General features: G+C 41.0%; 1 protein-coding gene and 1 pseudogene across 47 annotated transcripts in view; one reads left to right on the top strand and one right to left on the bottom strand.

Annotated features, from left to right (window-relative positions):
• SPIDR (scaffold protein involved in DNA repair) overlaps nucleotides 1-26,531 on the bottom strand; it is a 481,215-nt gene that overhangs the window by 221,567 nt on the left and 233,117 nt on the right. For 19 of the 47 annotated variants that reach the window (XM_077943592.1, XM_077943599.1, XM_077943602.1 and 16 more), the window contains one exon: nucleotides 17,381-17,458. The exons of the other annotated variants lie outside the window; for them this stretch is intronic. In XM_077943592.1, coding sequence (XP_077799718.1) covers nucleotides 17,381-17,458 — 78 coding nt within the window. The remainder of the gene's footprint in view (nucleotides 1-17,380; nucleotides 17,459-26,531) is intronic. 47 annotated transcript variants of the gene reach the window in all.
• On the top strand, nucleotides 6,295-7,608 carry LOC106999758 (NSFL1 cofactor p47 pseudogene; annotated as a pseudogene).

Here is a 26,531-nt window from a genome sequence, read left to right as displayed (position 1 = left end):
TAGGATGCTTGCATGTCTAGCATGAGGTGAAACTGGAACTAACAAAGTGCCTGGCTGCTGTACCAGACCAATGTATCTATGAATTGCCACCCATGCACTTTTTCATGTGGAGAATATCTGTGAATGCTCACTGGATAGCCTACAATTACTTCAAAATATTTTTTAAAAGTATTAACAACCTTAGAATTTAAAGTAAAAACTCCAACTACAGAATGTAGATTAGTTTAGTGAAAGACATTAGAATGAGAAAGAAAAGCTATAACACAATGAAATAGAATATAGAGTCAAGAACTCTTACGATGTATAGGAATATAACATACGATAGGAGAAGCATTTAAAATCAGTGAGGGAAAATTATTCAGAAAGTAGTGCTGATAAAATTGTTTGAAAAGTAATTAGAATTAATCTCTACCCTCAAATGATACATCAAAATAAATTTCAGATGAATTAAAGTTAAATACGAATAATGAAACCATGAAAATTAGCAAATTTTTCATTGATTTCATGATTACAAGATGTTCTCACTGTGAATAATTTCACAAACTTCTTTTCAAATTATTTAATGCCTACATATTATTGATAGCTTTAGGTTAAAAGTATGTTTTCTGAGAAAACTACAATCAGGATAGGTGAACATAATCATTTTGGATACTTAATGAATTTGATACAAATATATCAACAGAATATTGTGTAGACAGACCAGCTAATGAGGGAGGAGGCCACTCGTTTCTGAGCCCTCAGGGATCAGCAGCCTCAGGGACATCTGTGGTCATGGATATGCACCTCATATCAAGCAACCAGTGTCTGCGGGCACAGGGAGGGCTGGTATTAAGAGTATAAAGGATTGATGAGGAACTCTCTGTATCTTAGTAGCAGACTTCTATTTCTTTTCTTTTTTTTTTTTTTTGAGACAGAGTCTCGCTCTGTTGCCCAGGCTGGAGTGCAGTGGCCAGATCTCGGCTCACTGCAAGCTCCGCCTCCCGGGTTTATGCCATTCTCCTACCTCAGCCTCCCGAGTAGCTGGGACTACAGGCGCCCGACACCTCGCCTGGCTAGTTTTTTTGTGTTTTTTAGTAGAGACGGGGTTTCACTGTGTTAGCCAGGATGGTCTCGATCTCCTGACCTTGTGATCCACCTGTCTCGGCCTCCCAAAGTGCTGGGATTACAGGCTTGCGCCACAGCACCCGGCCGCAGACTTCTATTTTGCAAGTAATAGTAATAGTTACTTTTTTAAGTGGGGGTATTTCATAATTTAAAGGTGTATCTGCCAGGCACAGTGGCTCACACCTGTCATCCCAGAACTTTGGGAGGCCTAGACGGGTTGATCACTTGAGGTCAGAAGTTCAAGACTAGCGTGGCCAACTTGGTGAAATTCTGTCTCTATTAAAAACACAAAAAATTAGCTGGGCATGGTGGTAGGTGCCTGTAATCCCATCTACTTGGGAGGCTGAGGCAGGAGAATTGCTTGAACCTGGGAGGCAGAGGTTGCAGTGAGCCAAGATTGTGCCACTGCACTCCAGCCTGGGTGACAAGTCATTAGGGAAATGCAAATCAAAACCACAATTAAATACCACTTCACACCCATTAGAATGGCAATTATCAAAAAAAGAAAATAACAAGTGTTGGTGAGAACATGGAGAAACCGAAACTCCCATGCATTGATGGTAGGAATATAAAATGATGCAACCTCTGTGGAAAACAATATGGCAGTTCCTTAAGAAGTCAAACCATAAAATCCATCAATTCCACTCCTAGATCTATAGCCGAAAAAAAATTGAGAGCAGAAACTAAACAGATACTTGTATACTTATGTTCACAGAAGCATTATTCACAGAGTAGTCAAGAGGTGAAAACAAATCAAATATTTCACAGGATGAACACATGAATGGATAAAAAAAATATGGCATATACATACAAGGAAATATTATTCAGCCTTAAAAAAGGAAGGAAATTCTGACACATAATGTGGATGAAACTTTGAAAACATTATGCTAACTAAAATAAGCCAGACACAAAATAACAAATATTGTATGATTCTACTTAAGAGTTACCTAGAATAGGCACCTTTATACAGGTAGAAAGCAGAATACAGGTTACTAGGGACTTATGGGGAGAAGAAGGAGTTAGTGTTTAATGGGTACCAGAGTTCATGTCGGGGATGATGAAGAAGTTTTGGAAATGAAGAGCGGTGTTGGTTGCGCCACATTATGATTGTAGTTAATACCACTGAAAATACATCTAAGAATGGTTAAAATGATAATTTTTATGTTATGCATATTTTACCACAATTTTTTTAAAAAGCATTTCATGAAGCTGGGTATGATGGTTCATGCCTGTAAACCCAGCACTTTGGGAGGCCGAGCCAAAGAACTAACTACTTGAGCCCAGAAGTTCAAGACCAGCCTGGGCAACAAAGGAAGACTTTGTCTCTTAAAAAACAGACATTGGCCGGGCACAGCGGCTCATGCCTGTAATCCCAGCACTCTGGGAGGCCGACGTGGGCAGATCACGAGGTCAGGAGATCAAGACCATCCTGGCTAATATGGGGAAACCCTGTCTCTACTAAAAATACACAAAATTAGCTGACATGGTGGTGCGCGCCTGTAGTCCCAGCTACTCAGGAGTCTGAGGCAGGAGAATCACTTGAACCCGGGAGTGGAGGTTGCAGTGAGCGGAGATCGCACCACTGCACTCCAGCCTGTGCGACAGAGCGAGACTCCGTCTTAAAAGAAAAAAAAGGCATTTCATGGACTGTATGTGTATACACAAAAAAGCTTACAGAGGAAATGTATTTCTGCCTCAAAGAAGAGCAATTTCATTTATTCAGTCAACAAATGTATTACGCTTATGAGATCTGCATAGAAAACAGTTCAGACAATTTAGACCTAGAATTTCGTACAGTATTGGGAATGAGACAAAATATAATAAAGTCCTGTAAGTGCTATTATACAGCCATATATGTCACTATTCCAGTCCTAAGATTTGTAGATTAGCCTCCCAAGGGGATTGGGACACTTCCCAAGGATCCCTGGGAACAGTGGCAGGCCCTAATTATACCCCGTCTTCATCATTTTCAGTCTTTTCTATACCAGAGGACATCAAAGCTAAGGACAACAACATAACAGTATTCAGTTGGTTCTCAGACAGAATATTAGGTAGATGTTCACAAGGTTCTTCTTTGCTAAGTGTTCGGAGAACATACACTTAAAAAAGCAGAGAACAATCCTTCATATTTTGAACTATGAGCTTAATTCTGTTAGTAATTCCTCATAAGCACCAAAATAGGTCACTGGTTTCTTTAGCAGAAGATCTTTTAGCTGAAGAAACTGGCAGATAGAAAGTTTAAGTAATGGACTATTGTCAGAAAGCACACTAGAATCAGCTGAAGGCTAGTGGGGGTCAGATGTGCAGGTTAAGCCTCCATAGCACAGTGTGGCCCAGCCCCCCATTTCCATCCCCTACCCTGCACTGGGACTTCTGTTCAAAAGGAGGACATGTGCTCTTCCTTTTGTTGAACTTTAAAGAAAACAGGAAATCGTGTTTAAAATAATTTCTATGGTTTTGTGAATCTTCATGATTAACAAATAGTCATTCAAATTCTTCAGGAATGATGAAAAATATAAACCCAGAAACATAAGGGTAGAATGTTTTTGAAAAGCATAGCCTTTTACAGCCTTTAAAAGCAGTCAGAGGTGCTTGTGAAACCATGTGTGCTGTTTTGAGTGTTAGCCTCAAAGCATATACAAATACAATTTGTAGTATACTGTTTATTTGTTTTTACTTTTCATATGTCTGAATATCAGTCACCTACATACTTATATCTCCCTTATCTCCCTCATCATATTCTGGTTTCTATTTTTTATGTCTCTCCTAACATTGCCTATTCAAATTACTTTCAATCAGTAACTTGTGACAGCCTCAGAATCACATCCAAAAAACCAGTTCCACAGACTTTAGCACAGATTTGAGTATACCCCTCTTTTATGCCTCACTGTTTTCTTAGATTTCTACCGTAGTAACTGAAAAGTAACACTATACATATTTCTGTAGACACATCCTCTGCAGTGGCCTCCCAGCGCCTCCCTCCCCTCAAACAGGTAACAAGGAGCACACCTTCCTCTTCTCCATGTCGTCAGCGCCAACACAGAGCAGTGAGTGCACGCTTGTAGAATTGATAGATAAGTGCATTTGGGATATATTAACTTTATGAGCCCAGGGATGAGTTTAGGTGGTGAGTTTTTGTTTTAGAAATCCCTGTTCCAAACCCAATCTAGCAGTCATTTCTATACCAAATGAATGAAAAAAAACTCAATCAGTAACTTCAGAGTCAGACAATTTAATGAACGTAAAATATACAGGACAAAAGCAGGCATATTAAAGGCAACAAATCCTAGTTTTCCTCTGCACTCCTGTCAGCTAATACTTAAATTGTTATTATTAGATTCAGGGACTTTTGATCACAGACACAAAAGGTGCAATGCCATGGACCTTTTTCTGCAGCACTCTCCTGAATGCAAGCACTATGTTACTTTCACATTATAGAGCCCATGGTGAGTCACCAGCCACAGCCCAAGAAGGCACATGGTTCACCTGTGGGCAAGAGGCAGAGAGAACAACAGTAGGGTGACTATAGCAAAAACAACCTGTTTTTCAAATTCTAATAATAGACGGTAGGAAAACACACATTTAGACACACATCTAACCCTAGAACTTGTAGCCATTTTAAAGTTATTAACATAGATCCCATGCCAAGCAACAGTCTCTCCTCCACCCTCACCCTTATATCTAAAAATAAAATGAAACATTACAGCTACATATTTTGCTTGCCTCAGCCAATAGCTCAAAAAACCCCCTCAAGTCCTACTGTTGCTGGATCAGTCCACTGTATACTATGAGTCAGCACTTCTCCACATTTCTGGAAATTCCTCACCAGCAACATGACCTACAAGAGGAAGCCAACTTTCCATTTCAATGTATAACAGGAAGTATTCAAACAGATTTCACCTAAACTGGAGAACTGTTGTTAATGTAACTGCTGTTACATCAGAATGAGTGCAAATCTACTGAAAGACATCAAGTTGTTTTTTTTTTTAAAGTATAATATTTTATTTTAAAATATAGACGTATAGATTGTTAATTAGCTAAACCAGTATACTGATTTTGAACAGAGGTATTTTAGTGGCTGGAAGGCAAGAAAAACACAAACTTTAAATTTAACTCAATTACTGTCCATTTTTCTATTGCATATATTATTGCAGAGTTGTAAGACTTGGGCAAAACCTGTTTGTTAAGAATCTGTTTTGTTTTGAATATATGGTTTGAGCAGTAATGTACAGAAATAACATTGGAAGTGTAAATATTTTGAGAAAAGACATTCTGCAGCAGATGCTAAAATAGAGTTTAACTCTCTCAATGATTGGCTTAAATTTGTTTGAACAGAACAAGCTATGTTAATAGATTACAGAGATTTTATACTTCAGAAGTGGTCTTTCAGAATATTAACAGATCTTAAAACGGCCTGTAGATTAACTAGAGGGTTATTTCATCAGGGTCCTTGCTTTTACACTCAGAAAGCTGCTTTCATAGTTAAAATATCAACTACAAGAAGTCGTTTTTCCATAATTCTTACAGAGTTTCAAGACTCAAGTTCAGTAAAAAGCCAAATAGCTTAGTTATTACAGTCATTAATAAATTTATTTAACATTCGTGCAGCATCGGAATGCAAGACATCTGGTTCTAATTTCAATTTTGGCTTAGAATAAAAGTGCCTCCCCCACAATACTTTGATTATAAACTATCCTTTTCCTCCTCTCTTTTTTTCTTCTTTGGAAGCTGTTGTCCTTCATTCTTGCTGGAAGCCACCTGACCACTGCCAGGAAGAAGAATGCAAAACATTCCCAGGAGCGGCCGTGACGTCAGCGCCACATTCCACCTCTCCGTGGTCAGGGCTGTCGGGAAGCTCCAGCCTCCAGCAAAACCACTGGGAGCGATAGTAGCTGAGGCCTGCACTAAATCATATTATACTAAAACCTCCTTCATGTTATGCTTTAAAAATGCACAATGTCTTCCCCCCAAAACAGAGAGAGAGAGAGGAAACAGAGCTGGCTTTATAAGCCATATTTACTGTTTATCTTCATATTTACTTTTTATCTCCAAAAACACTTTGGGTTTGGGGAAGAGAAAAACAAGTAAAAAGTGATTAACAATAATCCTCAGCAGACCAATCACCATAGGCAGCAGTGTGTGGACAGGGTGAGATGAACAACAGAAGAGTTTGGGTTTCAGCTAGCACATCCCCCTCTATTAAACCATCCTCAACAACCCAGTCACTAAGCTCCCTCTCAGGAGAAAGACAAAAGTCCCATTCAAGGATGCTTTAGAAAAGCTAAGAAAGTAGTGAACGCAGGGAGGTGCATGGGAGAAGATGGCAGTGGAGCAATAGGAGGAGCTGAGGGAGTTCGTGGTGGTGACAGGCACTGAGGAGGACCAGGCCTGCTTCTTCCTCGAGTCGGCTAACCTGGGACTTGCAGATTGCGCTAGCGAGCTTTTATGAGGACAGAGGGGACGAAGACATCATAACCATTTCAAAGGCAACCCCCAGTTCAGTGTCCAGAGGCACAGCCCCCAGTAATAACAGAGTGACAGCCTTCAGAGACCTCATTCATGACCAAGATGAGGATGAGGAAGAGGAGAGGAAGGCCAGAGGTTTTATACTGGGGCCTCAGAGAGAGGTAGACAGCAGACTGTCGGCCCTCCCAGAAAGAAAAGTCCCAATGAGCTGGTGGATGATCTCTTTAAAGGTGCCAAAGAGCATGGAGCTGTAGCTGTGGAGGGAGTTTCCGAGAGACCAGTACACCAAGACCATTTGCAGGAGGTGGCTATGGCCTTGGGGCAGCACCAAAGGAAGAGTCTGCTTATGTGGCAGGATAAAAGAGACAGCATTCCCACCAAGATGTTCATGTAGTACTGAAACTCTACAAGAGTGGATTCAGCCTGGATAATGGAGAACTCAGAAGCTACCAAGACCCATCCGATGCCCAGTTTCTGGAGTCTATCCACAGAGGAGAGGTGCCAGCAGAGCTGTGGAGGCTAGCTCACAGTGGACAGGCGAACTTGGATATGGAGGACCATCGGGATGAGGACTTTATGAAGTCCAAAGGAGCCTTCACTGGTGAGGGTCAGAAACCGAGCAGCACTGCCCCCTAGGTGTTGAGTACCATCTCTCCAGTCCAACTGGCAGAAAATGAAGCCAAAGCCAGCTCTTCCATCTTAATCGTCAAATCAGAGACTACCACAAACATCCAAATTTGGCTTGCAGATGGTGAGAGGCTGGTACAGAAATTTAACTACAGCCACAGATCAGCAACATCCAACTCTTTATTGTGGATGCCTGGCCAGCCATGGCTGCCACCAGCTTTATCCTCACGACTACTTTCCCAAACAAAGAGCTGGTTGACGAGAGCTGGACCCTGAAGGAAGCCAACCTGCTCAATGCTGCCATCATGCAGCGGTGAACCTAACTGCCCAGCCAGCTGCCTGGCCTCTCTCCTCTGTTTCCCACGACCAGTGGCCATGCCCCATGGGGATCGTCCCTCCTGCCCCCTTATGCACACCAGTAGTCCAGTGTGACCTCTTCTCCATAGCTCTGGGTTCTTAAGTCTTGGTTGAACATTTGTTTTCTTCTTAGTTGCATTTCCTGGGTTTTTGTGACGATCAATGGACTTTAAGGAAAAAAAAAAACAAAACCAAAAACGAGTAGTGGATGTATTTTCACTAAAAATAAATATTATATAGACATAGAAACTGAAGACTGTAATTATTGCAAAAAATTCCAAACATACACATAATTCTTACACAATTTTTCATTTGTAACTTCCTAGACTCTATCAACAATTCAACAAGTGTATCTGTTAACTATATGTGCAACTACATTATACACATTTTGGTTTTTTTGCAAATACTATACTGAATATTTCCCCATTCTATTTAATATGATCTTTCACACTTTATGAAACTCTAAAACTAAAATGATTTTTGGGAGGGAGAGAAGAGTTCTATTGCAAAAAAATGCTTATGCACATAATTTTTTTATGCTAAACAATTTCCTTGGAATAAACTCGCAGGCATGGACATTTAGATTAAGTATGCAATTTCTTTTGACACTTGCTACATATTGCTATGCTGATTTCCAAAAGAACTGTACTCAGTAAGACAATTACACATTTCAGCATACCCACTGTAACTTTGTCAGCATTTGTGTGTGCACACATAATTACACATAGAGTTGACATAGACATTTTGCCAAGATACTTTACATTTCTTTGATTAATAATGAGACTGAAGATTCCTTTATCAGTTGGGTTTTGGGCAACTTCTGAGGTGAGAATTTTTAGAAAAAAACCCCGACATTGCAAGTAATGATTATAGCTGAAATCAAAATGCAGATTTTACCTTCATCCAAACAAAAGAAATTGTTGTATTTGAGTTTCTTAATAATATATGCTGTTTTTAGAAGCATCAACATTTGACATGACACAAATTGTAGTTTCTGGATAGGCAGTGTGTGTGGTGTATAGATGTGTGTTAAGTGTGTGTCGTGTGTGTGTGTGGTATGTGCATAAGTGGTATGTGATGTGTGGTGTGTGTGTCACATATGTGTGAGTGCACCATACTATATGCATGCACACATCCACATGCCACTACAGTATTTGTGTTGTAACAAAAGAGAACAAGAAGTCAAGAGATGTATGTTGTAGACCTAGTTCTGCCCCAGAAAAGTTAATTACCTTTTCTGAATTTCTTTCCTCATCTGTAAGAATCTAGTTTTACGAATACCATACAGTTATCTAAAGAGGAAGTAAGAAAATAAATGTGAAAGTAGGCTGAAAAGTTATTTGACTTGCTTTTTTGTCTGTTAGATTTTGTAATGTGTTACTAGAGAAAGATATCCAAGGTATAAAACTGGGAGTTCATCATAGTTGCCAAAATGCCAGTCTATAAGTGGCACTCTCCTGGGCCCTAAAACCAAGTACCTTAAAACTTCTACCTTCTGCATAGTATAACAGCCCCCTGGAATAGAAACCAGAATACCTAGATGCCAGGAACGTCTTGATAAAATACAGATGTAGAAATACAGACTTAGGGGGATCTACTATGTCTCCTGCTTACCCACCTTGTAACTACACTCTCAGGAGGCCACGGACAGGAATTTCGGCCTGCATTGCAGATGCTGCCTCAAGGGCTTCTGGATTTCTACAAGAACAGGAATGGCTGAGGCAGCAGAGCTAAGTGTCCAGAGGCAAGAGGGTCTGGCTAACATAACAAGCTGAAGGGCCAAAGTGTGTGTAAGCTAGCCAGGTATTTGGGAGTGGACAATTAATGAGAGGGTTTGTAGGGCCAGAATAGTGAGAAAGCCTCAGACACTCTGATCTGATCTGTAGGCAGGTGACAGAGGCCTGGAGGGACATCCTCAACAGTCGCTGGTTTGATCGACATCCTCAATAGCCGCTCTTCTCGCGTCTGACAGCCTCTCACTGCAGGAGTGGTTGGTCCTTTAAGGAAGAACACTTCCATAATATGGTAATCATGTAACAAGTCTTTCTTCTACCCATTCCCAAAGGATGTGCAGCTGCTTTTGAGGAGAAAAAGAAATAACTGGACTTCTCAGCACTTATTGGACACTGTCCCCGAGGACTCAACACCTCTGTGTCCTGATGGTGGGGTGGAAGCTGCATGGGAGTCAGACACAAATGGAGGCTGTGGTATTATTACCTGACCAGAATCTGGGTTTACAGATGGGATCTACACTCACACACAGGGAGAATTTCCACAGTTGTGTCTTGACCTATGCAGTGAGCATTGTTAGAATTCAACGGGCTCAAGAAAAGCTTCTGAGCTTCTCTTCCCTGCCACAATAGCAACCGAAAGCAATATGGCATCTTTTAGAGGAATCGCCAAAATTAATGCCACTGTCAGAGACTTGAAAGGTTCAGGGTGGTGATTCCTACCACATCTCTTTTTTTGTGTGCAGGCCTGTGCAGAAGACACACAGGTCTTTTGAGAATAACAGTTGATTATAACAAACTCTATCAAGGAGAAACTCCAGTTGATCAAACCTGGTAGATCAAATCAATGCATTCCCTTATCTGGTGTGCAGCTACTGATATGACAAAAGTGGTGTGTGTTTGCGTGTGCATGTTTTCCTATCCCAATAGCAGGAAAACAGAAAGCTACTTGCTTTCACCATCTTGCCTGAGCACTATGTCAATTCTGGTTCTGTGCCATAACTCAGTCTATAGGAACCTCAATAATTTTACCAGCCCACAAGACATCATAGCATCACGCTGATAGGATTTGTTAGTGAGAAGTAACAATACCTGAGGATAGCCTGGTAAGGCAAGTATATGCAGGAGGGCAGAGAACACATACTCCAAAAATCCAGCTGGCTCCCAGGGTAGCCTTTTGAGTACTACCTTGATTTATTTACTGAGTAACCCATAAAGCTTCCAGTATTGAGCGGGACAAGAAAAAGTCCTCCATATGGGTTAGGATGGAAGAAGGCAAGCAACTTTGCCCTTGCCCCTGTGGCCAATGAACTGGAATACTCGAAGTCAAAACAGAATAGTGGAAAGTCCCAAGGTTTTGGGGTCACGCAACACTCCATATTGCAAATAACTATTTTCCTTTTGATACACACAGATTGACTTAATACTGGCTCCTAGTGGAGAATGAACAGGGGACATTTCACATTAGTTCACTGTGCAACTGTGGCTATGGAACCCACATGAACTGGGTGTTGAGGCTACAGAGAAGGACATGTCAAGGATACTGTGTCCTCAGGTAAAAGTCATATAGATAGCATATTTAGGTGTGAACAGCATCTGAACCTAAGTTCCGTCAACAGGAAGCTTATATTACTGATGTGCCTACTCTTGTATCCTGCCATCCTTCCCTCAGCCCCCACCAGGGCTCATGGGAAAGTCTGCATGACTAGTTGTCTGAGGAGCTGGTATCCAGATGGAGCAACACAATATGAGCAGCTGAAGTCGGCTGTTACAGCTTTGCAGCTTCCTTCACAGAAGGCCCTGACAGAGGAGCAGAGCTTCCCATAGCATGTCTTGGGTCCAGTCTGCCCAGAAGAGATGGCACGATCACACTGATTCATAGGCAGCAGCAACTACTAAGCTAAACCATTGGGAACATGCTTTAGGGGCACATACTATGGACCATCTGACTCAAGCTAAAGACAGCTTGCAGGCCAAGCCTCTACTCACAAAGAAATCAGAACACAGACGAGGGAGCAAGAAGACTGAGGAGCTGGCAGCAGGTGGCTGGGAAGAGGCATATGGGTGGATTTCCTGAACCAGGAGTAAGACAGAATACGGTGTTCATCTGAATGCTTACTGCAGAGGAGGCTCTCAGAAACCAGGTGGACATGAAAAATCACCCTATGAATGCTTGTCTCACTCTCTCCACAGTAGCCCAGAGGTTGCTCAGTGGGCTCATCAGCAAAGTGACCACAGTGGTAAAAGTACAACATGGGCAGCCTCCCTGCACAGAGCTCAGCTATTTCCTAACACAGTGGAGTGTCAACTTGCCAGGAACAACAATCGGTCTGGAGGGACCGCCTGATACATAACATCCGGTTAATTACACTCAATCACGACAGGATACCATTTTATCCTCACTCGAATATATACCTACTCGGGGTTGGTTTTGTCTTCACTGTCTGCCAGTAACACTGCATATGTCCTTCAACCCACTAGGTGATACATTTGGATATTTTAGGGCATGCAGACCATGAAATGGGTAGTAACCACTTGTAGAAATGAGAAGTCTAATAATTATGCATACTTCTTCCTTTCTCGGTGTGGCAAGTATATGTTTACGCATGTTAACTCATTTTCTTCCTCCATTTCCCCAGTTTTAGATAGGGTGTATTGGTGATACTAGCCTTGCAATTCATTCCATAGGTTACAGGATCCCAGAATTCTAAGACAGAACACTGCCTAAATTAGAGAAAGAAAGAAAGATCACCCTGAGAACCTGTACTGGTGGAGCTGACTGCAGAAACAAAGGAGATTTTGGGACTGCCCTCTAGGTAGAGCAAGATCCTCATTATTTCTACAGGGGAGAGCTGTATGATGGTGTAAATAAGTTGTTGCTGCTGTTGTTTGAAAATGTAAGGGGGTTGATACAGAACAGCCAAACATGCAGCTGCAATAGCAGCATGTGTGCTGAACTGTCTAGTAGCTTCCCTCCTCCCTGTGTTACTTCCAGGTGGGTGGGCAGCAGCCAAACATGTTCTGCTTAGAAAGCCTCATCTGCATTCTATCATGTGTAACTGAGCTCTCAACTCTTGTAGCATTACTGTAAGAAACAAAGGAGGTACTACATTTGCAGAAATGGTTTGAGAAAGTACAGAAACATCCACAGAAGGCATAATTTTCCATTTTGTAGTTTAAGATTGAGAAAATGATGAGTCAAAAGATACATTCAATGTGCCAGGAGGGCAATATTCAAAAATAATAGAATTACACAGACTGAAATTATGCATAAGATATAGGCTAAGTATACATATGGTTGAGAAGTGATGGCAAAAAATTCACAAAAGGTAAAAGTTCGGAGAGAGTGAACACTAACATCCGTAGTAGGGAAGCCTGGGTGGCACTGCTAGTTTTGTCACTAGATGACCACAGATCAGTGCATTTGAAATGCTGCCGTATCATTTGATGGTCTCTATTTCTGAACGTCATGGTGCTCAATTGTCCACAAGTAGTTCAAATGTTTTAATGAAGCCAAAGTGGTTCTAGAGCTATTCCGAGGATTCAAGTCTGCTTGACAGGAGAGACAGAGAGAAAACCTAGAGTGGAACTATATTTCAGAGGCAACCCCAAAGCTCTAAGTAACTTTCTGAGCCAACACTAATGCAAACAAACATCCATCATTTGGATGATACCAGTCTATATTCTAAAAGTCTGACAGTCATAGATTTTGCATGAACTTCTGTCCTTAGTTACATACCAATGTAGTACAGCCAAGAATCATGCATCAAGTAATGTGTTATGTACTCTTCATATTTTCTCTGCTTAGTATTACCAAAGCAATTTTCCATCAGTCAACAGGCATGTATTGAACGCCTCCAGGGCAGATAGCAATAAATGCTCACTGATCCACATAAATGGTTTTTACGGTTTCTTTCGCTAAACAGTTAGAATTTCTGATACTGAAAGGTAACTGAAGGAAAATAGAGGTGTTTGCTTCTAGATGGTAATGAAAAACCCAGTGGTAGCAATTACAAATATTTTTTTAAATGAGCAAAATAGGTACATATCGCGACACTGTTTATTCAGTACGTCATCAAAAAGCTAAATGAAGAAACACTGAATTTGGGATCCAAATGAACCAGCTAGGTAAAGGCACGGCAATTACTCAATATAGATATAACATATTCTTAACATTATGCCTTTCTTTTATGGCAAAGACAATGGAGTATATCATATACTATGGACTGGTTGAACATAAATGCAAACATGTTAGGTCTAAGTTGGTATGGCAAACATACAAGTCTTGACCTGATAGATGTGACATTCTCTCCCTTAGGCAGCAAAGGAAAAGCCCAGAAAATAGCACAGAGTATCTAGCATATACCAGCAGTAACAGTCAAAAAAACTTGGTCCTATTTTTATAGTCAGAATACAGACAGTCTTCCTAGAGACTATCTGGATATGTTACAAACACTGAAAGTATTCATTGTAACCCATAACTTAACCATTGTTTTGTATTACTGCTTTATTTTAAAACAAAAAAGCTATTTTTCAATAACGTTCTGGGTTGCTTTTAAAAATGGTGATTTGTATATTATAGTGTGTTAGATCATAGAAGAGCATATTTAACCTGGGTTGCCTTGATAAAGAAATTGCTGACCCAGTTATTCAAGATGGAACGTTTGCCAATGAGTGCCTTTGTTGCTCATTACCAGAATGATGCAAAGGAACTTTTAGATCAACTGGCCAACAATGTGCTTCCCTTTGGCCTATCACTGCCAAAACAAGGGAGAGACAGAGAGGGAAAGGCGTCATCCGTCCTCTAGTCTTATAAGAAAACACACATCGGTCTTTTTCTTTGTTTCAACATTGAAAGCTATAGTTAATTCTTGACATTCTGTTTGTATTGATGTCATAGTCAATTCAGAAAAGAAAGCAGTGCTTACCTTGCTTATTTGCTCCTCTTTGGGTACCTCTAAATCACTCTGCTGTGCAAATGCATGCCTTCTTTCAGCAACGAAGCACTGCCACAATTCCCTTTATTAAACTAACATAATGAACAGGCTCTCCACATGAAGACTCTGCCTTAGGTAGTTTCCTTGCTAGCCTGTCTTTAGAGTGATGCCTGACAACAGCTGTCTAAAGAGCAGATGGACTGTAGACAGATACTCCAACCCCTATAAAACACTGTATTTACATGCAATGTCAATTTAAACTAAACCCTTTACTCTTGTAGAACTAATACTTCCATCAAGTCTTACCAAAAAAAATCAAGCAAAATTAAAAGCTACGGTTATGCTAAATGAAAAGTTGTAAAAAGTTTACTCTTTATAAGTGCGCACAGACATTCTCTCCAACAGACCAGGCTCAGTAAATTCAAATGACTGAAGTCATACAAGGTATCTTATTTGACCACAGTGAAATGAAATTTGAAATCAGTAGCACTATGAAATTTGGAAAATTCACAAAGATGTGGAACTTAAATGGCACACTCCTAAATAACCAATGGGCCAATGAAGAAATCACAGGGACATTAGAAAATACTTTGAGATTAACAAAAAGGAAAATACAACAAAGCACAACTTATGACATCAAGCTAAAGCAGTGCTTAGAAGAGTATTTATAGTTGTGAATGCCTATATTAAAAAAGACAGACCTCAAATCAACCAAAACTTTCATCTTAAGAAACCAGAAAAATAAGAAAACAAAACCTAAAGCACACAGACGAAGAAAATGACAAAGATTAGGCAGAAATACATGAAATAGAGAATAGAAAACGATAAAGGAAACCAATGAAACCAAAAGATGGTTGCTTGAAAACACCAACAAAATTAACAAACTATTAGCTAGGCTGACCTAGAAAAAATGAGAGAAGGCTCAAATTGTGAAAATCAGAATGGAAAGAGGGGAAGCACTACCAAGCTTACAGAAAGCAAAGGGATTCTATAGCACATTAAAAGGAAATAAACTAAGCAACCGTATGCCAACAAATCAGAAAATGGAAATAAAATGGACAAACTTCTAGAAAGGCACAAACTCCCAAAACTGACAGGTAGAAATTAAAAATCTGAATAAATCTATTATGAATAAAGAAATTCAGTCAGTAACTTAAAACTTCTGACAAACAAACAAACAAACAAACAAACAAACAAACAAAATTAGGCCCAGACAGCTTCAGTGGTGAATTCTACCAAATGTTTAAAGATAAATTAATAACAATCTTTTACAAACTCAAAAAAAAAAAAAAAAAAAGAGTAGGGAACTCCTTCTATGAGGTCAGTATCACTCTCATAATAAAATAAAGGACATCACAAGAAAATTACAGACCTGTATCTCTTACGAATATATATGCAAAAACTCTGACAAAATGTAAGTAAACCAAATCCAGCAACACATAAAAGGGATTATATACCACAACTAAATGAGATTTATACCAGGAATGCTAGGTTGCTTTACCACTTGAAACTCAATTAACGTAATGGAATCATCTCACTAAGGAACAAAAGTCACAGAATCATCTAAATAGACACAGAAAAAGCATTTGACAAAATTTAATACGTTTTCATTTACAAAAATACTGTCACTGAAATAAGAGTTGGTTAAATAAGAGTTGGTTACAACTCAAAAGATTCACTGGGGTGGCCCTGTCTTATCAATGGAGAACATTACAACAGTCACCTGTAGCCCCATACCACTTCCCCTTCCCTGGGGTAAAAACATAAATAAATCATGCAAATGAACACCCTACTAAAAGATGCAGCATAAATTTGTCATAGATGGATTGAAAAATAAGAAGTATCTCACTTCACTCCTAAGAACTAGCAGGGCAAGCTGAGTGACAGTGAAAGAAATCCTTAGAAATGGGAAGTCTCCCTTGCTTTGAAGAGGGGAGGAGGAAGGTCTCAATCTCACATCCTAATAGCCATAGTAAAAGCCATACAAAGTGACATGCCACTTACTAGAAACACCTGTACTTCACAGTTTGTGAAAGACTTTCAGATATATAATCTCATTTGATCCTCACAAAAGCCTTGTGAAATCTAGTATCCTAAGCCCTTTCGTTTCAAATTATCAAATCAGAGACTAAATTGTGATTTATAAATCCCATAAATTCAATCAATATGAAGTTTGACAGTATAAACAGCTCCAAAGAGCAGTGAGATCTGCCCTCAAAGTGTTGATATGTATAAAGCCCTTAAAAGACAAGGGAGCGCTCATCAAAAGTTACTATTTTCATTGCTATGATTCCTTCTATTGGGTTCCTGACTTTGGTGAAGAAAACTACAACTGCAACTTCCCTTCACTCATTCCACACTTTATTAAGTGACTTCTTTGGGTCAGGTCACGTGTCAAGCACTCGGTCTATCTTCCCTTGTGGAGAATACTCCTATAACCCCAGCTATGGAAATCTGAAAACCCGTTCAATCAAATTACTCTGGAAATAGACAATCACAGAAATAGTTTGCTAACTTGATAAAGACGCATCGACATTTTTTTTTTTTTTTTAACATGAAGCTGTACTTGATAATTTTCCAGGTTTCAAGTTGGGTATCAAAATTTGAGAGCCTTCTCTAGTAAAACTTGAACTCCACCCCATCCTCTCTCATACTCGCTTCTAAGAACGCACAGGAGTCACTTGACTGAAGTAGCTAGAATCCAGTGACACATACCACAGAGGTGACCAAGGTTTTCAGATCACAACCATAATGAACCTCAAAGTCTATACAGCTGGGACTGCTGATTTTACTCTGGGCCACAGATCCCTGTGACAATCAAATATAAAGGGATCCTCTTCCTAGAAAAAAGAGCATACACTAACCTTCACAGAATCCCTATCCCAGAGTTAAGACAATGACACTGTTCATCAATTCCTTTGTCTTATCTTTGGAGTTCAGCTTCTTAGTCACCTCCCTCAGAGATAATCTGTGCAACTACCTATCCTAAATGGGCCATCCATTCCTCTACACTAACTACTTTTGGGATGACACTCACCTCAAAGGGGCAGCAGAGGGAAATGATTTGGTGCTACAGGGAGTATCTCTTCAGGGCTTATTAGAACCAAGAAAGGCATTTAGCCTGCCCTGTTTGGGGTGTGGACAGACTGCATATCTTACCTCTTGGGCTGCCATTTTCTACTAACTCTTGTTGACTGGCAGGAAATAAAAAAGTTGATATAAGCTGGATGACATAGCCTGTAAAGATTTTTAACAGACAAAAACAAACAAGGCTTACTTTAAAATAAGTAAATATGCCAAGATACAAGAATAAAATAAAGTTTTAAAAAGACAACCCCAAGCATAAAAGACACACACACACACACACACACACACAAAGTCAAGTGGCTATGACTCCCTGAATGGGAAAGAGCAGGGTCTCTATAGCTGGGTCAGCAAGAATAGGGAAGCCCAGACCTGTCCCCTGACTCTGTGCACCACCCACTGTGGAGGGGCGGAGGGGCCTTTCCTTGGGGAGGGGGCAGCCAGCAAGTGGGAATTTTACAGGTCAGGATTGAGTAAGGAAAGGAGCAGAAACGCTTCTTAAAAACACAGCTGCCGAGATCACGCCACTGCACTCCAGCCTGGGCGACAGTGTGAGACTCCATCTCAAAAAAACAAAACAAAACAAAACACAGCTGCCCATGAGGACTCAGCTGGGGAGGGGTATCAAATCCACAATACGAAGGTCAGAGGAATCAGGAGCTGCGCCCTCCTCCCTCATATCTTGCCAACTTCTCTTTATTTTTCAGGAAGCATCTCTCAAGTCTATGCCTGGGCTCAGTGCGTAGATAGGAGCCCTATAGAAACCTCTCTCCAAACACTTTTCACCTGTAGTTGCCTTGCTTGTCATTTCTCCCCTTCACTAGGTGGTAGAATGAGGAAAAGATCTGTGCCCCGGCACCTACAGCCTCAGAGAACATTTGCTCCATCCGTGTCTGCTGGCCCTGCACATGAGAATGCAAGCAAAGGCACCAGCTAGAGATGGTCTCATCTAGAAGACGAAGTCATGAGACTTTTTTTTTTTTTGAGACAGGGTCTCGCTCTGTAGCCCAGGCTGGAATGCAGTGGCACATCTCAGCTCACTGAAACCTCCAGCTCCCGGGTTCAAGTGATCCTCCCACCTCAGCCTCCTGAGTAGCTGGGACTATAGGCACACGCCACCATGCTCGGCTCAGCCTCCCAAAGTGCTGGGATTAGGCCAGAAATGGAAAGATGTATACGAGTTTGAGGAGTCCCAAAGGGTACAAAAAATTAAAATGAATAAGCGTTTGAGAGATTTCAAAGCAGAGGTAAACACTGAGGGTGGAACTGCTCATGACAATATCAGCAACAGAAGGGAAGTAGGTACTTCAGGTACAAATACCTGCTGACCACGCTTAACATGTGCTGTACATAACCTGTAAACTGAGTCCTCACATGAAAACTGACAGATGCTAAGACATGAAGAACCATGCCAAAATATTTATTATTTACTCTGAGTAGAACAATATATGAAAAATATTGGCTTTGGTCTACATTAAAAGTGATATTATCATCTATTTGCAATTGAAGGCAGATCACTATCTTACCTAAAATGTAGCTGAATATTTTAAGGAAAAAAAGCAGAGACTAAGAACTCTACTACCTCCAGAGAGTTCCTCTTCAACAACTTCAAGTAGTCCTTTCTAGTCTTTTTTAAAACTCAATTATGTAGAGTCAACTTTGTCAATAATATAATCAGCCTGGTCACTCACATGGGCTGATCTCCCACAATTGTTTTCCTACCTCCAAGTTTTTTTTGTTTCTTTGTATTCATTCTGTCCATAGTCATTAAATACACATTGAAAACAAACACTGAGGAGGCCAGAAATACAGTGGTAAGCAAAACAGGTGCGCCCTGATGGAGCCTCCCAGGTTCAGGCGATTCTCCTGCCTCAGACTCCAGAGCAGCTGGGATTACAGGCATGTGCCACCATGCCTTACTAATTTTTCTATCTTTTTATAGTAGAGATGGAGTTTCTCCATGTTGGCCAGGCTGGTCTCGAACTCCTGGCCTCAAATGGTCTGCCCACCTTGGCCTCCCAAAGTGCTGGGATTACAGGCATGAGCCAATGCGTCTGGCCAACCATTAGTCTTGGAACCTAGAGCTGCATTACAATTCTTAGTTTTTCACTTACCGTTATACATACAAATGTCCAATTATATCCCTGTTTTCCCAGATCTTTCTCATATAATACGAAACCTAAATGAAATGTAACGACCAGAATAGACCATTACACCTTATAGCAGTCATAACATTGTGATAGTGACCAAGAAGTCAGTCAGAAGACAGCAGCACCTCACATATACTCAACAGTAATATCACAAAGATAGCATTAGAGTGGTGATTTCTGTGCTGTCTTTCAAGAAAGAGCCTTCACCTTTTCTGCCATTACCACCATCACTATTCAACAGTATCATGATGGCAGCTGGCTTTGCCAATTATGTTGAATTAACTTTTCAATATCCCTTTTTGCTTTCATAACAAAGAGTGGTTGCTTTTATCAATAAGGTCCAGCAAGGTTAGTAAAATTACTATTAAAGCCTCTGAAGTTTGCACAATGACAAATCAAATCCATTCCCAATGAAGGGTTTAATCATTACAAAGGAATGAAGAAACCTCTCATAGAGCCTCAGGAATAGATGCTGAGACCCTTCTTGCTGACTTGGCTCATCTGGAGAGGAAGGAGAAGATGCTGTGCCTTTTCCAGACTCTCAGCTGTGCCTCATATAAACTCTGAAATCCAAGTCAGGCCACATTGGGAGCACACAGACTGCGCTGATCCCTGAGAACAGCGAGAACACTTGATCCCAGATTGTACACTTTGAGTTTATATGAACGAAGCTGTTCACCATGCTGACATTTGACGTCATCCATCAACTACCCACTAACACTATCTATTAGTGCAGAATGCTTGGAATTTCCTCGTTTTTGAAGAGCTGGAAAGTTTCAAGTACGGGCCTTACATTTTAACAAAATAGTACATGCTATTACTTTTAGGGATTTAGGACCTTTCCTCCTGGATTACTCAATTAGGACATACTCATCTAATCAAATACTTAACCCACACACTAAGAGACAAACATGTTTGTTTCTAAGATATAGCTTTTAAACAATTCCATGAACACTGTAGGGTAACATTTTAAATCAGGTTAACTGCTTTCCTCCCAATCTTTTACTTTAGACACTAAATCCATCTTGTCTTTTCCTTATATTCACCTCTAAATCTTCAGTGCCCAGCAGCACAGTATTCAACTGTGGCCAGGCTGGTCTCGAACTCAGGCAGGCTCTCATGAGTATTGGATGGATACATTTTCCTTCATTAGGTAGATTTTAAACAGGAAAATACTGGTAAAATAGGGGAAGAAGTTCTCCAAGATATTATATTACTTTTTCTTTCACCCTGAGCCTCAAATAAGATGAATTCACCTTTTTTGGCTGGTGGTCCAATCTTTTTACTGTGATTCATTTAAAGCTCAACACTGAAGAAACTATTGTAGTTCTCACAACACTATTGGACTCGAACTGTTAGTGTTCCTAGCTGCTGTTCAGTTCTTGAGCACAAGCTATTCTGCTTTGTAAAACTGGTAAGCCTTACTTCCCCAAACTTACAGTTCTATTAGTCTACAAGAACTTTCCACTAGAATGTGTAGCAAAGTCCTTTCTGACAAGTTGCCCTGGGCCCCTCCCTTCCTGGTCTGAAAAGAGCAGGCTGGCTTCAGGCCACTCCCCAGCCCCTGCTCATGGCTGCTTTACCACTTGAAGGAGAACCTCAGCCACAGGATCAGGCACAGCTCTCCCTGCATTTCCCCCGACTGCCCCACTTTACTTGGGGAGTGGAATTCAGCTGTGGGCTATGCTGCTATGTTTATAACCTTGAGACAGAAGTTGCACCCGCTATGGGAGTCAGAGCAGGGGAAACCTTCTCTTATAATATACTTCCCAGCAAAGTAAGACAGAATGTGCTCCACATCCCTTTTCTTTCTTTCTTTTTATTTAGACAGAGAGTCTCACTCTGTTGCCCAGGTTGCAGTGCACTGGCGCAATCTCGGCTCACTCCATCCTCCGCCTCCCAGGTTCAAGTGATTCTCCTGCTTCAGCCTCCTGACTAGCTGGGATTACAGGTGCCCACCACCACCCGAGCTAATTTTCTGTATTTTTAGTAAAGACAGGGTTTTACCATGTTGGCCAGGCTGATCAGGAATTCCTGGCCCCAAGTGAACTGCCTGCCTCAGTCTCTCAGTGTTGGAATTACAGGCGTGAGTCACCGCACCCCGCCCCACATCCCTTTCTTTAAATTTTTTTTTTCACTGACTTTATACCACTTTTGGATGAGATGAGTATCTTCCTAACCAAAACAAAGAACAAATGGAAAAAAACGACTCAAAAGCAAATCATGTATTATTACCACAAGCTAAGAATGGCCTGGATGAGTAAGCACCTTTGCTAATTAAACACGGCTTCCAATTAATTCCTCAGAAATCAAAGTTATGTTCTGTGGTGAACATTTCCCTATATTCAACAGGTTTAGAGCTATAATCGTAGGTAAAGCATTCAGTTACACATTTTATAGCCAGTTTAAGAAGGTCCACCTGATGTCTCACTGCAATTACACTTTATGAACATTTTACTGGGATCTCCTTTTTGATCAACAGATGAGTATCTGTGAACACTGAGAAATGCTGCTACTTGATGGAGGAGAACCTTGAAGACTTAAACCACAGTGACCATGTGTTCATATGAACCCAAACTGTCCTTGCTAGGATGAATGTGGCTCTGCAGCATGGGCTCCCCAGTGCTTTGTTCCAGCACATGCTGCTCTTAGGCTCCTCACTTTCTGCAACCTCAGCTGACTTTTAAAGCAGTTAGTTCATCTACACTCAACCAAGAAATGAAACATAACCGAGGTCTGTCCTTCCTGCTTCTTCCATCTCTGTGAAGGTGCCACCATCTCCCAGTCAAGGCAGCCTAAAACTTCCAAGATGAAACTGTCACGCACAACCCCAATCCTCATCCTTGGCACTCTCAGAAGCCTGTCCCTTCTTGTGGCTGGTCAATGCTCCCCACCACGCTGTCACCACCCCACTAGTTGCTCCTCCTCTCACTGCCTTTTGCCTCCTCAGAGGCAAACCTCCTCAGAGGTGTGTTTGTCGCCAAGGCTGGAAGCCCAGCCCACCCTCAATTCATTCTTCACATTATTTCTGTTGGTTTTCTAAAACACAGACCTGATGCACGTCCTCTGGTACTCCTTGTGCTTTCCATACTGCATCTTTTCCTCACATGAAGTGTCAGCCCTTCATGCCCTGGGTGCTTCTAGCACTCTAGCTTCAACCTTCAACTCTAGCTTCAACCATACCACTTCCCCTTCAAATGTTCCACTTGGGTGAGTTATCCCACCCCTTGCTGCCCCTAATCCTGCAGCCAGCCCCTACAATTCCTCCTTCCCAGCTAAGCACAGCTGTCTTTCCTGGGGGCGCCTCCCCTAGGGCTCTGCCTCCCCATGCTCCCCTCTGAGCCCTGACAGGCTCCCCCTGCACCCTGCGTGGCAACTATCTACTTACAGGACTGTCATTTCCACCAAGACCCTGAAATGGCTGCATCCTCAGCACTCTACACTAAAGATATTTACTGCATGAAACAAAGGATGAAAGTATGCCAGCAGTATAACTTTAAACTCACTGCCACTTTAATACTTACTGAGGGACAATCTGCAAGAAGCCATCATTTATTGAGCAGCAGCTTAAAAGTTTGGCTCTTTTATTCCCTCCTCTAGATAGCTTAAGGAATATTCCAGGACTAAATTTCTAAAATTACTTCTACTACATAAAATATTACAAATTACTATGAACAATAAAATAGCTAAAATTAATTGAGCATTGGCCAGGCGCGGTGGCTTACGCCTGTAATCCCAGCACTTTGGGAGGCTGAAGCAGGCAGATCGCTTAAGGCCAGGAGTTCGAGACTAGCCTGGGCAACATGGTGAAACTCCGTCTCTACTAAAAATACAAAAATTAGCTTGGCACGGTCACCAAGCACCTGTAATCCCAACTACTCGGGGGGCTGAGGAAGGAGAATTGCTTGGACCCTGGAGGCAGAGGTTGCAGTGAGCTGAGACAGCACCACTGCACTCCAGCCTGGGCAACAGAGTGAGACTCTGTCTCCAAAAAAAAAAAAAAAAAGAAAAAATTATTGAGCATCTTCTATATACAGACTCTGGTACCAGACACTATGCTTCATTAAGTTTTTCGTAGCCCCTGAAGTGTTTTTAATCTCCATTTTACTCATTAGGAAACTATGTTCAGAGATGCTTAAAACTTTCCCATGATAAGAGGGCCAATAAATACTACAGAATCTACAATCTCACTGAGCTGTTATTCTGGCAGCTTGTACCAACAGATATTAACAGAAATCATCCTAATTAAACAGGATATTATATTTGTCCTCCTGTATTATTTTATTTCTGTATTACAGCTTCCTCCTTATAAGGAAATTTTTCTGAGGTGTCACTACCAGATATTGCTGTGCTTTTCTTGTTAACAGATCTGTTTCCGGGCAGAGTCCTGAGCCTTGGTGTTGACCGAGTCTCCTACTTTAACACAGCTTGCTGCTTCTCTTGCATACAGATTTGTGCACTCTGTGAATCCTGGTATTTTTCTAAGCCAATTAAAATCAATTTTTAAACAAGATAGGATGCAAAATAAACAAGCAAATAAATGAGAACTGGTGACCTAGATACAACCTTGGTTCAGCAAAGAATCAGAAGGACCAGGTTGGGGTGGTCTGGGCAGGGGTGGAGGGAGTCTCGGAGGCGGTGAGGTGAGAAAGGGGCAAGGTGTGTCTCAGGAGGAACAGAAGGCTACCTGTGGGGAACTGTGTGACTCACAACGGCACGACTGTGTCTTGCAACTTAACTGAATCAATCTGGACTATCATTTATTGAACTGCTGCTGTTTATTGGCCGCATGCTGGGTGCTTTCACATGGCATTTTCATATCTCCTAATCGCCCTAATGAAGTAGCTGTAAACGCTGTGTCACAGCTGCGGAAAAGGGAATTTGTGGCTCATTGCCTGTCCAATCTCAATCACAAACTCAAGTGCTATCACTTAAGTGCTATGCCTTTTATTAAAATGAAATCAGTAACTTAAAAAATAGACTTTTCTTTTTCCAGTTATAATATTGTATCAAACCTCCCACAACTCTTCCACTGCTAAATTTGACTGGCTTTACAAAAAGGGGAGAGTGGCGGGGCGGAGGGGGGGAAATAGTGTATTGGTTTAGATAAAGAAATCTTAACCATTTACTTCTTATCTTTTGGGTCCATTTTATGTGTGTCTTCTTGGCTCTGGTACCAATATACTTATTATTTCCTCTCCTCTTCATAGTTAAAACTGAATGTAAAGTCAGCACCGCATTCTCTGAGTGATACAAAAGGCGAGAAACACGTAGCCTTTTATTATAATTCTTTCACAGAAAAGAGTTACATTCAAATCCTTAGGTACATACAAGGCTACCAATTACCTAAAGATTATCAAAGTGATATTTTACTTGCAGTTTTAATTGTAATAAAAATTATTCTTCAAATTAGTGCATGGCTTTAAAGATCACTGCATGATCTTCGGATTATTTTAATTACAAAATAATGGTCTGACACACAACTATTCCTCAATATCTGTTTCTTTACATGAAAGGTAGGAAAGAAATTAAAAATAAAGTAAGTTTGAGACCAGACATCTTTGCTATCTTTCATGACTACACTCTAATCCGAGCATGCTCTGGGCCCAGCAGGGGCCCAGAGCATGCCCTGGGAGAACAGTGAATTGAGGGCAGGGTGTGCTACCAGCCTGTTTTCCTAGCAGATCTGCTAATCCAGGAGAGAAGGGACCAGTGCAGGTATACGAACTCAGCTACATTTATCTTCTGAGCTGCATGTGAGGACAATATTGCTGTTTCAAGTGGTACAAATAAAAAGCTTCCTTTCCCAACACACACTCTTTTTTTTTGGAGACAGAGTCTCGCTCTGTCACCCAGGTTGGAGTGCAGTGGTGTGATCTCGGCTCACTGCAAGCTTTTCCTCCCGGGTTCACGCCATTCTCCTGCCTCAGCCTCCGGAGTAGGTGGGACGACAGGAGCCTGCCATCACGCCCGACTAATTTTTTGTATTTTTAGTAGACACGGGGTTTCACAGTGTTAGCCAGGACGGTTTTCGATCTCCTGACCTCGTGATCTGCCCGCCTCGGCCTCCCAAAGTGCTGGTATTACAGGCGTGAGCCACCGCACCCAGCCTCCCAACAGACTCTCTTATTTGTCCCCTGTCATCTTAGTAGGTGAAGAAAACCTATGAAACACTTCCAGAACATCAAGCTGCTTTACCAGAGGTCTAAAGGAGCTTAAAGCAACATAAGAGAATTGGCTTTCCATAACTTTGTTTTTTTGAAACTACTGGGAAAAATGACAATAGATAAAACCCAAGCTGACCTAAAAGCCAAAGAATTAAATGTTAATTATGGCTTAGCCACAGATGTAACTACTTTCAGCAAATCAACTACAGTTAAAAACTCTGTACTCTTATCTGTAACATGAAAATAACAAATTCTACTGACATTCTACAAAAGAGGGCAGGTAATAAATTCTCTGTTGGACTGAATTCTCATTTCTTAAATCAATTCTTTAAAAAAGCTTAGGATTCTAGATGTTGGAATAAAATCAAACAGGTGTTTCATCTTGTTGACACCGAAAAATCTCTGAAGCCAACTTTGAAAAGGGAAGAAATTGAGAACTCCATTTTCATATTACTGACTTGTCTGAAGGAGAAAATGTGCCAGACGGCAGCTTGATAAGTTCACAGATCTCCTAAAGGCAAAGAGCTGCCACCAGAAAGAGAACCAACACTCAGAACTACTCCTGAGAGTGCGATGTTGTGACTGGGGCTAGAATAATAGGCACTGGCATTCCCACATTCTTACCCTTTGCATTATTCTCACAAGATTGTATCTCTCAAAGAGCTAAAGATGGCATACTTATAGAGAAAAATTATTAGGTAAGCCCAAAATAAACAAGACATTCATTTTCAAAATACTACTTCTGAATTTTCAGAATACACATGGGTATTCTACACAGAATTAAAAGACCTATTTTATGAGAACTATACTCCATAATATGCTGAGGATTCATGGTCAAATATATAGAAAGAAGGACCTCCACTTAGCAATCATTCATCAGACAGGTTTGATATTTTTCCTTTTGGTCAG

This window comes from Macaca mulatta, chromosome 8, assembly GCF_049350105.2.
Source record: "Macaca mulatta isolate MMU2019108-1 chromosome 8, T2T-MMU8v2.0, whole genome shotgun sequence".
Lineage (NCBI taxonomy): Eukaryota > Metazoa > Chordata > Mammalia > Primates > Cercopithecidae > Macaca > Macaca mulatta.
This window is presented reverse-complemented; position numbering and strand designations above follow the sequence as displayed.